This window comes from Saccoglossus kowalevskii, chromosome 22 (assembly GCF_978046115.1).
Source record: "Saccoglossus kowalevskii chromosome 22, keSacKowa6.1, whole genome shotgun sequence".
NCBI classification, from domain to species: domain Eukaryota; kingdom Metazoa; phylum Hemichordata; class Enteropneusta; family Harrimaniidae; genus Saccoglossus; species Saccoglossus kowalevskii.
In genome coordinates, this window is record NC_140662.1 from 11442824 (window position 1) to 11463237 (window position 20414).

General features: G+C 36.6%; 2 protein-coding genes across 2 annotated transcripts in view; one reads left to right on the forward strand and one right to left on the reverse strand.

The window, feature by feature from the left end:
- Positions 1 to 401: 401 nt before the first annotated feature.
- LOC100375234 (NEDD8 ultimate buster 1-like) lies at positions 402 to 18946 on the reverse strand. Its single transcript, XM_006821361.3, has 11 exons — positions 18535 to 18946; positions 17095 to 17333; positions 16393 to 16504; positions 15818 to 15932; positions 9038 to 9218; positions 8585 to 8694; positions 7870 to 8054; positions 6113 to 6354; positions 5282 to 5477; positions 4033 to 4180; positions 402 to 1783 (listed from the first exon to the last, which is right to left on the reverse strand). The coding sequence occupies exons 1-11, from the start codon at positions 18658 to 18660 to the stop codon at positions 1629 to 1631; spliced, it is 1809 nt and encodes a 602-aa protein (XP_006821424.3). The 5' UTR covers positions 18661 to 18946; the 3' UTR covers positions 402 to 1628.
- A 46-nt stretch (positions 18947 to 18992) lies between these two features.
- Positions 18993 to 20414, forward strand: part of LOC102809692 (1-phosphatidylinositol 3-phosphate 5-kinase-like) — a 53682-nt gene continuing 52260 nt past the window's right edge. Inside the window, exon 1 of the mRNA XM_085496052.1 lies at positions 18993 to 19315. The gene's annotated coding sequence lies outside the window, so the exon portion shown is untranslated. The remainder of the gene's footprint in view (positions 19316 to 20414) is intronic.

The window sequence follows — 20414 nt, forward strand, 5'->3', positions numbered from 1 at the left end:
ATTAAAATTAATACTGTGCCAATTTTTAATTCCTCTGGCGTGAGAAGCAAAATCTTTTTTTTCGCACTTTTCTGTAATAAAAAAAAATGAAAAGCGCCTCATGCAAATCACAGACAGGAACATCAATGACCTCTTTTATAATTGTTTCCTTTCAATAATAATACAGTGGACAGTGTTCCTACCACTACAAGATTGTAATGCTTGGATTTTTGGAAGCATGTGTATGAAAAAAAATAGGGCCCTGTGTCTGACACTCATTGTTAATTTTAACATTAACCAAGCAACAAATTAGAAGTACAATATACAATACTTGCTCAAGTGTGTCAAGGCCAAGATGAATCTGTATGTGTTAAATTGTGTAGCTGATATTAGAAAAATTTCACAACACAATGACATTGGTATTGATTCAAGCAGTTATCACTGTATGAATTGTTTACTCCTTGTTAATGTACATTCATTTTGTGTTTCTGTCACACAGAGAACCAACCTGCCATTATATGAAGTTTCGTTTTGCACAAAAAATAAATAGAACAAAATAAATCACCAAAATAAATATAAAAATATGAAAAACTAACAATCTAGCAGTTTGAACAAAATTCGTGAAAATGGCATTTCTGCCAAAAACAAAATAGCATCTAAAAAATTCACTAAAAATACAAAATTAAAGATAATTCTACTATATGACAAAATAGTTTATAGTTGACTTGAAAGCAATCTGTGTGATGGTTGGAGAGAAATTTTTCAAAAATTATGATTTGGACAAAAAAAGTAATAAAAAATAATGAAAGATTCACTAAAAAAAAAAAAATAAAGATAATGCTACCACATCAACAGGCTACACAGAGGACCGACCTCCATACTTACCCAGTGTACAAGTGTATGCTAAATGTGAAGTCAATCAGACTAATGTTATTTGAGAAATTGAAAAAAATTTCAATTTTCAGCTTTTTTTGACCCAATTTACAGAATTATAGACAGATCTATAAACAAATTCCAATCTCATAAAGAATGTCACAAATTAAAAAAAAAAAATAATCAGAAATAAATTCATAAATGCACAAAATTTAAGATATCATTACGAAACGAACAACCTTGAAAGAGGTCTGCCCCAGATCCCTACATACTAAATATGGAAGCAATTTGACTGATGGTTTTACAGAAGAAGTCGAAAATAATAAAAACAAATTTAAAGAAAACGCTACCACATCAACAGACCATACAGAGGACCAGCCAAGGTACCGACATGCTAAATAACAAAATCAATCATAATGACATTTTATGAGAAATTTACGAAAATATCAATTCTCAGCTTTTTTAACCCAATTTCCAGATTTGTTGATGGATTCACTTCTTTTGAACGAATTACCATCTTCAACCATAGACCCTCTAACAGTAAGGAATCTTCATACCGAAAATCAGAACTAAATTTCCAGTGGTTTTGGAGAAAAAGTCATCTCTGTCCTTCAGACAAAATTTAATGTGAATATTACCCAGTATAAAATGATGCACATATTCTTTCACATGAAGGCACTTAAAATCACTGGCAAAACTGATGTTTACTAAGGCAACAAGTGAATTCATGTAAATCTATCAGTGTCAAAACTTTTGTTTTAAACAGTCAATGTTGACTACTGTAATGACAATATCATAGCTTTGTATTCTTCAATTAAGTTGCCTTCTTCATCTAACGTTAAATCCAAATAATCCTCTTCATAATCAGTTATATCTGGGACAAGTTCATTCACTGCAGCCTTCTCTTCTTCAGTCTCCATAGAAGTTTCAGCTAAAAAGAGGAAAATATATTAAGTTTAACTATGCAACTATTTAATCCACTTTTGCATGTTGAGGTTATGGATTTTTACGAGTAATTTGTAAATCAATTGATTCAAACATAAAAATATTAAAATTCAAAGCCACAAATCGATTGCTTTCACAAGATTTACACTGAGGACGCTGCCCCGCAACATGAGGTCACCAGTAAAGTCTAAACTGAAGATTTCTGGTACAGTAAAAATAACAAAAAGACACCTGAAAGTAACACAAACTGTAATCACAGGAACAAGTTGATACAGACAGCAAATATGTCTACTGATCATGACATCACATTACATTGAAGATAGTGCCCTCAGTGTCTGATATTACAACTACTACAAGATGTAATAATACAGTCAAACCTGTGTTAGCAACCACTCACCTATAGTAACTGTTTTCAGGCAGTCCTAACACATATGTATATGTTACGTGACACTTTCAACAATTTTTTTGCTGATTTGCCTTTGTTTAAATAATATTTAAACATTCTGCTTATAAAAGAAATTTGTATTTCTTTGAGTCAACAACACCATGTCATTATTTTCTGGGCAAATATTAAGTTAAGTGTATACTGGGTTAGTTGCAACCATGAAAAAATTCTTTTGCGTGGTTACCATATACAGGTTTGACTGTATATATGGCTTGAAATCACCTTAAATTAAACCACTATACATATCAATAAGTCATTGTTAATGACATAGTCCCTGTTTGTATTTTAGGTGCAAAACATATGACATGATGTGTAATGTATATGTATGAGATGACTGCCAGTCAGCCATTTTGAGTTTGATAGTGACAAAAATGCTTGTGTATTGGTCATAATATGCAAATGTGAATATGGAACTGCATTTTTTAAAACAAAAAGGCCATCAGTCGACTATTTTGAACTTGATAAAAACAGAAGAAATTATGTGCTTTAAAATGGCTGCCATTTGGCCATCATCAGATCATGAATGTGAATATGTCCAATATGATGTATGTCTTATATTCAACTAATGAACAACTGCACTCTCTGAAACAAAATGGCAGCCAGTCGGCAGTTTTTAAATCAGTCTGAAAAATAAATGAGCATCCCCTTGATGTTTAATGTATGTTTGAATCAAATCTGTTCACACACGACTAAGATCTGGTTTGATAGAAATGTTTAATTTTGATGCTTTTGTCAAATGAACTGTTTGTTAAACACAGAATACATATTTTTGAGTAAAATTTTCCTTTCAAAATGTGGATGCAAAGTTTTGCCTGTTATGTATTTTTGCATTATTTTTGTTTTGATAACTTTGGACTAAACAAACATAATTTTCTATTGGCTTCAGATCTTGATCAATAGTTTGGCATGCAAAAGGTTATTCACAGGAGTTCTTATAACGATTATCTTACATCTTGTTTTCTGTTAGGATATTTTATTGGTATGTTTGCAAATCTGTATTAGACTGTGCAACAATTCTCTCTATGAGTTGACATTAAACCCAGTCTAGTATCCCCATGGGATTTGGAAGGTACATTACCAATGATATTGATTAAAAGATAAATGATTTATTTCATTGAACACATACAGCAATGCATATTCCCACTTGGACCAGTGACCTTTGAATGTGTATCACCAGTCAGTCACATAGAAACGACTATTTTCTCAATTTTTGCATGACATTTTCACACAAGACATCTTTCGTTCATACTAAGGAAAGACATTATACTGATGAATTAGGTGACCAAGTTTGATACTATTTGGAATAGAATTTGTAAAGTTAAATTGTAAACAAATTGTTAAATTGTGAACAACAACAACAACAACAACAACAACGGCGACAATGGAATTTTTCCCTTAAAATACCTTTCTCGTATCTTTGTGATACGGGTAAGGTGGAAAAACAAAATCAATTTGGTCTGATTCGGTAGGAGACGTGAATGCTTGACAACTCTCACATTGACACAAAACAGACAGCAGTACAACAACATTATAAACTGTAAATATTACAGGGATGTGGAGAGGCTGCTACATATAAGATGTTACCAACATGGAGGGAGTGACTTTGACATTGATTAGTTGGTGTGAATATGGCACACTTCTAATCTGAATGTTAATTTTCTTAATAATGAATGAGAGGTATAAAGTTAACCACATGCTATCAACTGCTAGTTACCACAGCGATGAAACAGCATTTATATAGGATTTGTATCAGTATGGCTTACAAGCTATAATCTTATAGGATAATGTACCTGCTTTGTTTGATGATGTGGACGGTACTGGAATATCAGGCAATATTCCTCCATTTGCTATTAACTCATTGATGGCTCTCTCAACATTGCCATGGTGACGCTCTAAAGCTCTCCTCGCTAAATCAATTTCAAAACCTAATGCTGTTACCTAGCAACAAGAAAAAATGAAGATGATCATCATAAGTTCTTTACTTACTTTTGTTTTTTTATTAATGTGGCAGGCATTATGGGTTTCACATCACGTTGTGGTCGCCCGTTGGCCATTTTGTTTATATTTATGGAAAGTGTCAATGTAAGACATATTTGAACCAATTCTGTTTGCTACCTAGTCCCCATGTACATGTTTAACATGGAATCATAATATGCTCCCATTTAGTAGTTGTTGTGTTTAATTTCTTGTGTTATCAAAATTTCATAAGCTGTAGAGAAGAAGGGTCATTGCCCAAAAAATCTGGTTATTCTGAATAGTTACTTAAGACAATGAATGGAAGTGTAATTTATTTCACCAGACACATAAATATTACAAATACATACAAGATTGAAGTTTTAACTTTTTTTGGTAAATTTAAAAGTATCAATTAATCAATAAATAATAGGGAGGAAATATACCTGGCATGGATGGCAGAAATAGTTTATCGAAACTAGTCAGCGACTCAACTCATTAATTATGAAAAGTAGGTGATGTAGAGCACTAAGGTAATATTATTGTGAATATTAAAATTACAAATACATCTTGAAATACTTTATTTTTGCTGGAGTTAATTTTCACTGAATAGACTTTTTGGGTGTTTTGTATAGAATTTATTTTCACTGACTTTTGATGAGTTGAATGTAAAATATAGGAAAAAAGGTATATTCGTTTGATTTTATTTTCACTGAATTATTTCTTCATCAAAAATAACGAAAATAAAGTATTCTACAGTAATACATAAATGGTAGTAATAGTGTAGACATATAGTAATAATATATATAATAATTGTTATATGTTTAGAATGTGTTTTTTTTTAATGGTAATTTGAAAGAGAATCTGTTGGTAATAATCATCTCTATCAAAAGTTGGTATGCAGAAACACAAAATTGTTATATTTTGTAGATCAATTAGCTTGTCTCAGTCATGCTTTCAGTGTTGAGAGAAAGCAAAACATACTAGTTTACAACTACATATCAATAGTTCTTGTCATTTAAAGTAAATATTATCAACACAAGTCAAGAAGACTTGTTGGGAAAAAAAATATGAAACAAGACTTACCCCAGAGATGAGTTCATCAGTGATTGGTATTTTATTTTCACTTGGTTCCACATCAGGTAAACTTAACAATTCTGGGTGTTCTTGTAGTGTCTGTATTGCTACATTAATATCATTATTAGCTTGTCTTAATGCTGCGGATGATGCAGATTTACAAAATCCCATAGATATCAGTGTTTCATAACTGTCAACATTTACCCTGGAAAAAAATGGATATTACCTTTTAGATAAACTGTTGTAATTTCATGACAAACAATTTTCATGAATTTTATGCAAATGAGCTCAAAAGTATGCATTTCTATGCAAATTAGCTATAGTGATTCCACCAATGTTGTATTTTTTGATTTCATGTACTTTATTATCTATAGTTAATGACTACCACTTAGTTGTACTTAGGAGGTATATTCTGAAAATTAATTTAGATGTCATTCTTCACATCTGTAGATAAATCATGCTTATGTTCTCACAATAAGAGTATAACTTATTGGTAAAAATATAAAAATCCCTGCCTACAAACCTAGTAAATTTTTTAGGCTGTTACTGTAAATTTGTTTCATTTGGCCTAATGCCTAGCTACAATGCTAGCAATACACTTATACAAATGTCGCATAATTGAGATGTCCTCAACTTCGCAAAAAATTAAATAGTCTTTTGTTTATCAACTATTTTAAATGCTACACAAATCTATTGTTTACGTTGACATCATTTTCATTTAAGCAATGAAATCTAAGGTGAATACCTGATATCACTCATAAATTATTGAGATCGTACGATGCATGGATAATAGGCCAACCTTTGCACAGCAACAAATGTTAAGTACTCAGTGCAACTCACCATTTTCCATCACCTGTTTTACCAAGTTTCCGCGAAAGTTTCTTTCTCCTTTTCTCTTCAGCTTCTTTTTTCCTGATTTTCTTCCTCTCTTCTCGCTTGTCGGTAATTTTGATAACGGCTGACTGTATGTTACCATGTGCTGCACGTAAACCTAGTCTTGCTTCTGCCTCTGTGAAACCCATACTGACAACCTGGTTTAATTTGTCCACATCTACTTGTAACACCCGCCATATTGACTGTGCCTGCAAAGTGAGTAATTGAATCATTACTAGACCATGGTGATATCATAACACTATTAATTTAGTTTGAATCGGGTATAATAACACAACTTTATTCCACAATCAGTCATATTGTCATCCAATTGTACATACAAAAACATAATTTTTAGTAAAACTGGTTCACAAATGTACATAATTGTGATTGTGATATCATTAGCATATATGGTATAATAAATTTCACAATGATCATATTAAAGGGTGGTGGTCCTCAAGACATGCATGTGTGAGATATGGGACTCGATATGAAGAAAGATGGCAACTTTTACTGTTGCACAAACCAACAAGTATAAACTGAGACGTTACTGTACTAAGCTTTAACTAGGTAATTTTTTTGGTGAATAGAAGCTATCAAAGGAGTCAATAGCGGTAATATCGGTGTACTTTGCACTTTGGTTAAAACATGATTTCCATCAGAAGCGCACATTGGATTGTGGGAGAATAAATGTTTATCAACATAAATGTAGCACATAAGCGGCGAGACAACCACTGCCCTTTAAACCTCATCATTTAATGTGTGTTCGAATACATATACAATGTATAATATTAGAGGTGAAAATAGTGGTATGATGCTTTTAAGTTGAATAACAGCAAATACCCAATTATAATAACCCTTAACTAACAAAATTGATGACTAAAAATTGTTTTGAATGTATATATCACTAGGGAGGTACACAGACAAACATGTGGTACCTTAGTTAGTGTCCTACTGTATCTAAAGACCACCTTTTAACAGTCACAATGCAATTTTAGGACATGTTAAGTAACCTGTATATAAGACCACCTTAGAGAAGTCACAATATGGATCTAGGATACCCCTCCCCCCGAAAAATGTCCCTTGGGCAAATGCCCCGGTAGGAAAAATGCCCCTGGGCAAATGCCTCCCACACAATTATTATTTGTTATTTTTAGCAGTGATTTTGACTATTAATAATTAGTTTACTACTAGGAGTTGTTGGCAAACACTTGTTTATATGAATTAATAATAATTTAACAACTAGATGATAAAATTCACTGAAAATTTGGAAAAAATATGAAAATGTTTGCACTGAATTTTAGACAGGAAAATATCTGGCACTCAAATGGTTAAACTGAGAAATTGGAGTCATGTTATTATTCAAAGACTAATTAATAAATATAAAGACCATCTAGCTGACATAAAAGACAATTTTTGAATACCTTTTCATGGATAATTGCTATACACAGATTTGGCAGCATAATAATTCTGACAAATGTTAAAAAACTATTGACGACATTGACTGAATGACACGCTTAACATGTAGCAAAAGTGAGGATATGATTCATAAGTGTAATTCTCGAAAATTTAGCTATCAGAGTTGGTTATTTGATTTATCTCCTGATATAACATGTTTGTAGAGCTGATTGGTAAAGAGAAGTTAAGGCTGAACCTTATAAATAACTAGAGTTTGTAAGATTCTTTGTAGGACAGCACTCATGGTCCTACCTTAAGACAACTCTTACCTTTTCTAGTAGCAGCCATGCCTCATTTCTTTGAGTTTGATAGAAAGCCACCACACCTTGCAAGAGATATAACCTCACAAATAATGCCAACTCCCGAGAGTTGTCTCCTTTGACAGCATTCAACCTTTCAAAATTCTGTCCATAGCTTCTTTTAAGGCACTGTTCACTCGTCTTTAATCTTGCATCTAATAGACAATTGGAAAATATGTAAATTATCTATGGGAAGTAACGTCATGATTTTGATCATCGTTTTAATTTGATTAGTTTGCTACAACCACTATTATTCCACTGGACTTTTTTTAACACTGAGTAAAATGTACTTTTGCTTAAGTAGAAGAAGTCTAAATCAATTTGTCAGACCATGACGTTGTATAAATTTGTATTCTACACCAACCAGAGCCTGTGTGTACTGCAAACGAGTTGTGGGTTCACCGCTTTTCTCGTGTCAGTCGTTTGATGGTATTATAGTAATTTCAGACACATTTGGTGTCCTTAAATATGTTTTTGATAATAAAATATTATCAACACAGAAGAGCTATAGTTCCACCCATAGACTTGCATAACAGAAATGTGAGATACCAAACGATAACACAAATAAAGATTGATATACCACAATTATTACCGTAGTATCTAATACTATAAAAACAAAAGTTATACTGAGATCCAAATAAAGCAAGCGAGGGGGCTATTCTAATCAAAGAACCATTGTGCATACCTGCATCTGGTAAATCATTGATATTCTTTAGACATAGATAACACCATGTGATATCTAAACACAGAACTGCATAGTTGTCAACGGCATTCAGGATATCTGATCTACATTGTCTGAAAAAAACAACAATATTTGTACAGGTTTATTCTGTAATTTAAGACTTTCAACAAATTACAAATACTAAAGAGCGGTGGTTATTGTGTTGCTGATGTGTAAGATTTATGTAAACTTTTTTTAATTTTTATTTTGAACCAAAGGAATATAAAATCCCAGTGACTACAGTTCTTGATAAAAAAATTCAATACGGGTACTAAACAGCAGCATATACAACATACTGATATATATTTTTTACCAAAAATTCTTATTGTTCTCTGAAGAAAAGATCTTTCTCATCTCTCTTTCTGTAAGACCAGCAACTTAGAAATATGGAGCAATAATATAGTTTTATACACTTACCTGAATTCCTTATCAGCTTCTAACAATAGCAGTAATGCTCCACCATACTGTTTCCGTTTTAAAGCCGCTCTTCCTTTTTCATTCAGTGTCATCGCCAGAGCCAATGATTTTCGCTCTGCCACTGGTAAGTTGATTGGTTTACCGTTGTGATCAGCGATTTGTAAATAAAGTGCACTTCCATCTGAGTGTCAAAGCATATCAATACGTCACCAAATAAAGACAATTCAGAAGTTTAGAATAGTTATTCTCAAAATATTTGATACAAGTTTATATTTCTCTGATCTTGTTTTATTATTGCTTTGGTACAATCAATTTTATGTAATCAGTTCTGTTAACATTCAAACATATTCTAATAAACATAAACACATTCTAATATCAATACTAAAGTTATTAATTTTTGTAAATTTTTACAAAAAAAACATGCACAACTTTTTTTTTATTTTTCATTTCATCAAGACATGTAGGAAGATAGAAATTACACTGTAACCTCAATATAATGAACACCATTATTGTAACTATTACAAAACATTTGTAATTGTATGTTAACGCACCGAAATGTGCACTCTTTGTCTCCCACTCCATTGACCTTTATCAGTCAGCTAGCTCACTTCCACCCTTGATTATGTAACTCGTATTTACTTTATAGATCACTCCCCAGTTTGTGCTATTTTAGTTAGTATCCCATGAACCATCATGTGTTTACATTTTGCCATCTTAGCCAATCACGTTAGTGCATCCACGGCGTCCCTTAGTCTTGGCTACTCTCATCTCATCATTCAGTTCCTGCTTTCATACAGTGAGCATCGTTCAAGTTTTCAGCTACAAATTTGCACTCTTTTCCCTTGTCACCACTCAACAAATTCGCCATGGGTAAAGCTGCACGAAAGAAGACTAGTACATCCAGTAACTCCGGCGCTGCTCGACGACCTGGCAGGCCACGCCGTAATATCCAGCCGCCCGCACGTTTCACGGAGCAAACCTCGACGCAAAACCAACAACAAGCCGCTGTCCAACAGATCGTCGAGCAAACAGATTCCTTGGCCGCAACATCTGAGTCATCTTTACAGAGTATGCCAAGAAACTTCACCGAGTTAGCGAACATGATTCGCATGCACTCCCAGGCCGCCGTTGCCGAGTTCCAAGCCTCCGTATCCAAAGAACCAAACAGCGCTGAACCAATCGCAACTCCACCAACAAGCATTCCAGTTTTCACCATTCCCGATGACCCAGCTCAAAATCAACTTTCGCCAGCATCCACCGCCGGCAACGCAACGTACAGTTTAAACACACCCGCCGATCACAATGTCAACACAGCTATTCAGCCATTTTCAGTCAACGGTACAAACGCGCATGCGCAATTCCCAACGCAACCAACAAACAATCATACAACTTCCGCTTTCCTCAACTCCGCATCGAACCAGTCTGCGTTCCAAAACAACCACAGATCTAACCTGGTAAACAACGCAAATGGGATTTTCACGAACCAAACGCCATGGCAGACATCACCGTTCAACATACCCAACCTCGCCGTACCTCCAGAGCATTACAACCTACCATTTATCGAACAAGCCACACTAAATGCAGTCAGCACCCCAGGTAAATACATTGACCTTTCCGATTTTCACCCCGACGTAACCTTGCCGAACTCTGTAACTACAAATCGTAGCTACATCTCTTTCGACCCATCAGTCCCTTCAGCCGCCTGTCTCACGACCCAATCAAAGAAAAAAGAAATCGACACTTTTGAATCATGGATTGAATGCTACCTTGCATACGCAGCCTACCGTTCATTCTACTTCCCGGAAGACGCCATTCCCTTGATGAACTATGCTAGACTTCTTGCCCCACGGGCAGCGACCTACAAGCCAGAAGCGTGGTTAACATATGATAAACAATTTCGATTGGACGCTGGTAAACACCATGGCTCATCTACCCGGTCGTGGAGCTCTCCAAATACATTCCTGGACCACAAGAATTTCCAACAAAAACCACACCTGATCGTTCCAACCTGTTTTGAGTGCAAATATAAAGGACATGTCAAATCCGAATGCCCTCAACGTAGATCATCCAACCCATATTACTGGAGCAACCAACAACAACAACAACCTAGCAACATAAACAGACAAGTATGTCGTGACTTCAACAGAGGGTCCTGCAGCAACCCATGTACCAATGGCCACCAACACTCATGCTCTGTCTGTCACGCACCCGACCATGGTGCCCACACCCACCAGCAGCAACCCTCCAACTCAACTCGAAATTTTTTTCGTGGCCAACAATTCAACCAGCCCAAGCCATTTCGTCCAAACGACGCTACCAACCGAAATAGTTTCAACACTGCAAACGTCAACTCCAATCAAGCTTAACGAACTAGCACTAGCCCTGCACGACCACCCAGACAAACCATTTGTGGCATCCATACTCCTAGACATTTCGCGTGGTGTAGACCTGGGCTTCACAGGCAATCGCTCTGCCAGACAAACTCGAAATGCCAAGTCTTCACTCAAACACAAAGACATTGTCTCAAAAGCCGTAATGAAAGAGGTCAAACTGGGGCACACTATTGGTCCATTCTCCGAGCCACCCTTTCTAAACTTCGTCACTAACTCCCTCGGGATCAGGCCAAAGAAGACAGGTGGTCACCGACTCATAATGGACTTGTCCCAACCAACGAACAATAGTGTAAACGACTTCATACCAAAGGAAAACTATACTTTGGTCTATGCTCGCATTGACGATGCCATCGCCATGATCAACAAACATGGGCCCGGTTCGCTTCTTGCGAAAGTAGACATCCAACATGCGTTCAGACTGTGTCCTGTGCGAAAACAAGACTGGCATCTACTCGGGTTTAAGTGGGACGGCCATTACTACTTCGACCGCGTCCTTCCATTTGGTCTGCGGTCTGCACCTTTCCTATTCAATAGGATCGCCACAGCACTTGAATGGGTAGTCAGACACCAAGCCAAAACAAGTGACATCATACACTATCTCGACGACTTCCTGGCCGTCGGCCCACCCAATCATCAATCCTGTCAACGAAGCAAAGACATAATTCTAAACACCTGCTCCACACTAGGCATTCCCGTTGCTGCCAACAAGGTCGAAGGTCCATCATCCATTATTACCTTCCTCGGCGTCGAATTGGACACAGTCGACATGGTCATCCGCCTACCAGCCGACAAACTTGAAAACATCTTATCTGCTATTCCACTGTGGGCTAACAGATATCACTGCTCTAAACGTGAACTCCTATCACTAATTGGAACTCTGAGCTTCGCATGTAAATGCGTTCCTGCGGGAAGGCTGTTTCTAAGACGAATGATAGACCTCGCCACCACTGCTTCATCAATCAACCAAATTATAGTCCTTTCCAATGACTTTCGCCTAGATCTCCAATGGTGGTGGGAGTTTCTTCCAAACTGGAATGGCTCCGCCCGCATTCTCGCACATCATGGTGTCTGACCCCAAATATGAATCTCTACACAGACGCTTCATCTGTCATTGCCTGTGGGGCCTTCTACAACAAGCAATGGTTCACCCTGCCTTGGTCACCGGACAAATGTTCCATCAACCCTCCCCTCTCAATTGAATGGAAGGAACTTTTCCCTATCCTAATTTCATGTCTAATTTGGGGCCACCTTTGGCACGGGCAAAAAATCATGTTTCACTGTGACAATGAGGCAATCGTCAACATTTGGAAAAAAGGCTCTTCAAGATGTCAACGCATCATGTCGCTTGTGCGTGCCATCTTCTTCACCGCAGCTAATGGCAACTTCCACGTCATGATAGCACATATTCGTGGTACTAACAATTCAATTGCTGACTCTTTGTCTCGTTTGCAGATGAAACGGTTTCGCCAACTGGTGCCAGACGCAGCAACAGAACCAGTAACACTGCCAGACCTCGACAGCTACTATCCACAACAGTAACTAGACTTGAGCAACAAGCCCACCAATTCATGCTCCATCGCCTCTCGGCAGCAACACGGCGCACCTATTCATCAGGTCAGTCCAGATACCGTCTCTTCTGCCAACAACACAGGCTAACGCCCGTACCCGTGACACCGAGGCTTGCCACTCTATTCGTCACACGTCTCGCCATGGAGGGTCTAGTCTACAAGTCAATCAAAGTCTACCTTGCCGCTATTGTCAGCCTCAACGCCGAAACTGGACACACTGAGGACATTGCATCTAACAACATGCTGCGCCATGTACTACAAGGTATCAAACGCGATCACGGTGACCCCATTCGCCCAAGATTGCCAATCACAATGACACTAATGCGTAAAATCAAGAATGCTCTCAGGTCGCACCCTGCGATTCATGTCAATGACAAACTAATGCTGTGGTCTGCTTTCACCTTAGCTTTTTTCGGGTTTTACGAGTTAGTGAGTTCACCGCCACATCAGCTTCAATATTTGACATCGATGGTACCCTTCTCGGCTCAGACGTACAGCTCACAGATGATCTTATCGTCACCATTAAAGCTTCTAAAACAGACCCGTTTCGCCGTGGCCAAGTCGTCACCATTGCACCTACGCAGTCATCTATTTGTGCGGTTCGCGCATTCCGCAACTACAACCCGGCAGCCCTCAACGCACCAGCGTTCTGCTTCACGAACGGCAAATTCCTTACGCGTCAAGCTGTAACATATCACCTTCGCGACCTACTCCTTCGTGCAGAAGTTCCAAATGTGTCTAATTATGCCAGTCACAGCTTTCGCAGTGGTGCAGCAACAACAGCTGCCGAGGCCAACCTCCCCGACTGGCTGATAAAAGTCCTAGGACGATGGCGTAGTGACGCATATCAGCTGTACATTACCACACCAACTGACATTATTCGTAAAGTACCAGCAACGCTTGCTCAACATCGCTGAACATTGCTAGAACTTAACATCTCACCAATTTTGCAACTGGCAAGCAGAACACTTGTGCTTATACACACACATGCCTCGATCTCGTCATTTATTATCTGCATGTGCTTTACATAACCATCGCATTCATATGTATTCGATTCATTTTACTCGTATTTTCTAATTTTGTAATCTTGTAATTTTTAGATACTATTCGATCTTTCGTAGTTTTAGTTCGCATTTGATTCTAGTTTGCTTTGATTTATTCATTTACTCGAATGTTTGTGTACACCAACTTAGCCTAAAAGAAAACTGTAAACTATGCTTCCAGTGCATGCACGTGCATCCATTGCAGGCTTATGCCTACTACATCATGCTCCTTGGCATGCCACTGCATCTAATTTGGGGGGATTGTCACACAGGGAATCCATACTCTGTTTGGGCAACACGTCGCACTTGCCCCGAGATGAGTTGAAAGTTACAACTCGCCGCGGGACATAGGCCTCAATGACGCCTACACACAGAGTACCCTTAGGTGGCGCCCTCACGCAAGTACCACGTCGTCCTTGCCATGATGTTGGTCAAAGGCGACCAATATCATGGAATAGACGGCTAAGACGCTTGTACGCTGAGGCTCTCGATCCCCCTACTTTTTCTCGCATATCAGTCTCTTGTGTCATTTCTAGTGCGTTAATGTAACTATTACAAAACATTTGTAATTGTATGTTAACGCACCGAAATGTGCACTCTTTGTCTCCCACTCCATTGACCTTTATCAGTCAGCTAGCTCACTTCCACCCTTGATTATGTAACTCGTATTTACTTTATAGATCACTCCCCAGTTTGTGCTATTTTAGTTAGTATCCCATGAACCATCATGTGTTTACATTTTGCCATCTTAGCCAATCACGTTAGTGCATCCACGGCGTCCCTTAGTCTTGGCTACTCTCATCTCATCATTCAGTTCCTGCTTTCATACAGTGAGCATCGTTCAAGTTACCTCCCACCCTCCCATCATTACAGTCTGCTTCTTTATTTTGTTTTTTTTCCTCTGTACTTTTTTCATGTTTTGGTTATTTATCAATAAATACAGCTAGGGGGGGGGGGGATTGTCACACAGGGAATCCATACTCTGTTTGGGCAACACGTCGCACTTGCCCCGAGATGAGTTGAAAGTTACAACTCGCCGCGGGACATAGGCCTCAATGACGCCTACACACAGAGTACCCTTAGGTGGCGCCCTCACGCAAGTACCACGTCGTCCTTGCCATGATGTTGGTCAAAGGCGACCAATATCATGGAATAGACGGCTAAGACGCTTGTACGCTGAGGCTCTCGATCCCCCTACTTTTTCTCGCATATCAGTCTCTTGTGTCATTTCTAGTGCGTTAAAATGAATTTCCTGATATAATGAACACATAGCATGTCTCCCGCTCACAACAAACCCAATGTATTATGTGCTTCATTATAGTGAACATTTCACTATAACAAACTAATTGTATGTCCCCCAAAGAGTTCGTTATAACGAGGCTACAGTGTATGTCTATTTGATCCAAAACAAAGATATATACATTTGAAGACAAAGTGACAACAAAAGTTTAGTAGAGGAATATTATGGTATTGTTAGGATGAAAAACAGCATATGATTGATATGTCACAACATTAGTTAAACTATCGGTGAGTATCATCATGCAACCACAAACAGAATCAAAGGTACATGGTACTTGGTGGCATATGGGAATGGACCACATGATATACAAATGCATGAGTAACGTGTATCATAATGTATTATGTATATGTGATGTTTGAACTTCATTAGTCAAATATTTTACACAAATGATAATCAGATATAAATGTAATGGGGAAAAACAGGGATGAATGGTTTAATGGATTTTTATATGTTAGCTTGAGGAAATATTAGATTACCGTCCTCTCTCCTAGTCAAGACTTCAGCTGCTTGTCTGGTTTTCTGTACATTCAACACTTCCTGCTCTTGTCTCCTGGCTTCGACTTCACTTTGAGACAAACATATCACCATTACCTACAAATACACACAACAGACATTATTTCCATTCAAGAATATCGGAACTAGACTTTCATCATATAAGGTGAAATAATCTCTAAACCCAATCAGCGTTTTAAAATCAGAAACCAGTTTAAGCTACACGCCTTTTCCTGAAATATGAAAATATTTCTTAGTTACATTATTAGTGTATTGTTCAGACAGATTAACGTTGTAGTAATAAATTGCAACAAAATTTCCCAAAATTGACCTAAATTTTAGCAGAACATAAAATTTCGCCAAACTTTTGGCCATGAAATAAATTTGAATGGAAATGAAAAAAAAAATTTAAAAAAAAATTGTCAAGTTTGTCCCTGCAACAATATAATAAACAAATTTTTGCTATGAACAATCAGAAGCTAAAAAAAACTATTCTCACTGTATTTAAATTCACTGAAAAGCTCCTCATGAAATATACATTCAAGACTTATTGACTTACCTGAGATTGGTGTTTAATATTCTGTGTCATGATAGGCCTATCGTCATCTATAACATGTCCACAGCTTATTAACTTCAAGTAATGACATTCAATATTAAAATTTGAAGATAACCTGAAAAGATTGATAAATGATTTATAAGAACACAGAGACATAGATAGTAAAATAGTGGGAGAAGTTCTATATAGATTGTAATCAAGACTTGTTTCATCTAAAATTCACAGAAAAATTACCATGCCTATAACTTTATTATTATTCATTGAACACTGAAAACAATACAGATCACAGTTCCTGAAACATTGAATTTGCATTCATTTAAACACTTTGAACCGCCTTAGTCAAGGTAAACATTGTCACTAACATTGGATGCGCTCAGGATGTTTTAAATCACAAGTGACATGTGAGAGAAATGGAAACAAACTGAAGGTACAAATCTGGTAAACCATTTTTTGGCTGCAATTTTCGTTTGCTTTCTATCGAAAAGATTATTACTACCGGTACAAGTAGAAAAAAATATTAATATCAATAATATTAAGGTTACATGTATCATGGGAATACTACACTTAGACGGGACGGGATGAGATCTGATAAACATGCTCAATAATATATGCTGGTCAATATGCTTGCTATGCTTCCAGTCATACAGTATTTTTATGATAACTTCACATTAACACTAGCATCTCTTACACAAGCTAAATACATACAATTTCTTGAGTTCTATGCCGCTGATATCCAGTTTGGTTTCTAGCTCGCAATGTGTCTGTGAGAGGCTAGAGTCAGGCACACTTCCTGCCAACCTCACTTTAAGTACAGCAATGCCAGACTGTTGGAATTTATGTCTTGCTGTCAGCTTATTAACGGCATGTAGACGCAGATTTTCTAAAGTTTCTCTTATAATATCCGCAGTTAAATTCAGCTCTGTGGAATATTTATTTACCAGTTCCTGCAAAAAAAAAAATCATGATATGTGCTGTGTTTATATTTTCCTTTTTGACTGTAATTTGATAAAGAGTAGTAGTCTTTGTGCTGCATATCTTGCAAGTATTGAGTGAACTTGAATTTTATAATTTTACACTAACATTTTGAATCACCATATTTATTGCACTTCATTAAATACATGTACAAGTACCATGCAGCTTAAACGTTTATTTCCTATTATACACTATTCATGTACGTCAAACTCACAATCATTTTGTTTTATTATCAGTGACAGTGGTATTTTCATTTTTTTTCAACTTCCTTTTCAACAAAATGTTCACCATTATAGATAATAATTAATTGTATGACAATGAAAATTACAATAAATCAAACATCTCATCGTCCATGAATATATATTTTATATGAGAAGTTTTTTTTCTTTCTTTTAATAAATTTTTTATATATTCATTTTACTTTGAATTTATTTTGATTTATTATTTTTTTTGATTTTTTTTAAGCAATTATGAAATACCACAAAATTGAATGAGTAAATAAATAAATAAATAAACAAATAAACAAATAAATAAATAAACAAATAAACAAATAAATAAATAAATAAATAAATAAATAAATAAATAAATAAATAAATAAATAAATAAATAAATAAATAAATAAGATTTTAATCAGATTGACCTGACCTGAATATGCAAACTTAGTATTTGTATTGCATCATTGTGATTGGCAGTTTATTGTGTGTTTTTTTTGTATTCATATTTTCTTTACTATTCATATAATGTCTTTCAAATATGTTTCAGAAAAAATAAACATGAATAAATAAATTACACCAGGGTTGAGAAAAAAGTTTATAATTTTGGTAGATGTACTGTCGTTTCTGTTGTTGCAGCTTTCCTTTAAAAGTACAACATGTTACTGTACATAATAAATACTCTATATAAAGGCATAGGAAACATACCCAAAAAACAAAAGAAATCAGGATTGTTTGCAGTTGAGGGGGTAATATTCACTAGGTTAAATTTTTAGCGGATTAGATGTTGTACAGGTACACACTGGGTTTTAAATTCACTGGTTTGTCTCGGAAACAATATACTTTTTTTTTTTAACTTTTAGTAAAATAAAAGTATTACATATTAACTGGGTTTGAATTATAACGTGTTTCGCTATCAGCGATAAAATAAAAAAACTGCTCACGAGCGTTGTTTACATACCTCTGGGATTTGTCCTCTTTCGCCGTTATCATTGCTGTACGGTGGCAGCCAGAGTTTCACTTTATCTTGGTTTAGTTTCTCGCGGACAATCCTCTGAATTTCTTCCTCCGGTAAATTTTTTGCCATCTTAAAAATCAGAGTCACTGCTATTGCTTCCAAACCTCTGTCAGATTTAGCTGGTTAAACTTATCGATGCGGCAACTTCCGGTGATGACTTGCGAAACACGCAAAACAACAACAAACCCTGGTTTGGGACAAACTGCAAACGCCGTGCGCAAATATACACTGCACGTCGACACTTTGGAAATATATACACACTAAATTAAATGTCAACCATCTTATCAAAACACTAGCTACGAAATCATAGCAAAAAAAAAAAATAGTATCTCGAAAAAAATAGTAAAATAATCCAAAATGTGCACAAACTGGTTATCGCTAGTCACTTCCGGGTTTGTAGTATTATGTGTGCGTTTGTTCGGTAATAATAAACTCAAAATCCCATCCTCTTCCCATTACAGTAACTTCTAACCACAAAAGATTTTGCCAAATTATTTTATTTCCAAAAAATAGCTATATTCAATCTAATTACATTCGTGTGTTCTCTTTTGTTTTCACTCGTAATGCACGAAATTTGTTACAGTTTACGGATTACTTATGGACGAGGCTGGGGGAGTTGGCCGGACGTAAACAAAATGGCCGCCCACTTCTTGTAAATAATGTCGAATTCAACTCTTAAATCAACTTCCGGTTTGAGCAGTACCCAGTGACAAATATATCGTCGGTAGGTAATGATCATTCCAAGTCACTGTGCAGAGATGCTGCAATTGTTATATTACTAGTTAAATCACAGCGAGTCTCGTGACTGAACTTAGCCGCGCCGGTTACTGCACAGGCGCTCGGAACTCTTCTTGGCTAATAAAAGATGACCTAAAGTGGGATCGGCATAGTTAGTCAGTCGCCGGTAAATTCCCCCACTACTCATATAATATGTTATTATATGAGTAGTAGGGGAATGTACCGGCGACTGACTAACTATGCCGATCCCGCTTTAGGTCATTTTTTATTAGCCAAGAAACGTTCCGAGCGCCTGTGGTTACTGGAGCTGAACTAGTAATATTGAATGATCCTGCTACTGCAAATCCTCGCATACGTACCAAGGATGGCGTCTCTGATGTCTTGTATATAGTACTGTTAGATACTAATAGTCAGTCATGCGTTGTGGAGCGTTCTTTCCACAAAGGCGATAGCTTCAACAACGGGGGGGGGGGGGGGGGGGGCTCTCTCGGGTTCTAAGGCACTCTTGGTCTTCAATGAAATCGGAGATATTTTTTTGACAACCCAAGGATGCACATGCACATGTCCAAGCACATTTGGAACATCCTGACAGAAAACTCACGGAGGGTGGGAGTACACACACATGATAGGTATACGTGAGTGCCACATGATGCTATTACTACCAAAAAACTACCCTTTTCATACCTATATATACCCATATTTATACCAAAATATGATTTCTATAACCCTTGTGTGTACATTTGTACCTCGGATTTATATAAATTTTGCATAATTTTATTTATCTAATTTTATATATAAGTGTGATATTATCCTACATCACAATAAAAATTGACAGGTGTGACATGTGTGTCCTTAGCGCCTTCACGTACGTGCTCGTAGCCGGGGCTGTTACATGTTTCGCGTGTACGGTACTTTCCTTTCACTCATTGTCAGCATAATACAAAGTAGCTCAGACCTAACAAAAAAAGAAGTAAGCAATCACAAAGCAGCAATAAACCAACCAGAAATGCATGAACTCAAACATTTTCTGATAACCAAGTTAATTAAACTGCACACACCATGGTATTCATGTATGTCTGAGAGTG

Coding starts and splice junctions, on each gene's coding strand:
- LOC100375234 (XM_006821361.3), bottom strand. CDS start 18,660: ATGGCAAAAAATTTACCGGAGGAAGAAATTCAGAGGATTGTCCGCGAG. Junction 17,334..18,534: donor AAAGAGGACAAATCCCAGAG/GTATGTAAACAA, acceptor TTTTTTTTGCAG/GAACTGGTAAATAAATATTC. Junction 1,784..4,032: donor CACATCATCAAACAAAGCAG/GTACATTATCCT, acceptor TCCTCTTTTTAG/CTGAAACTTCTATGGAGACT.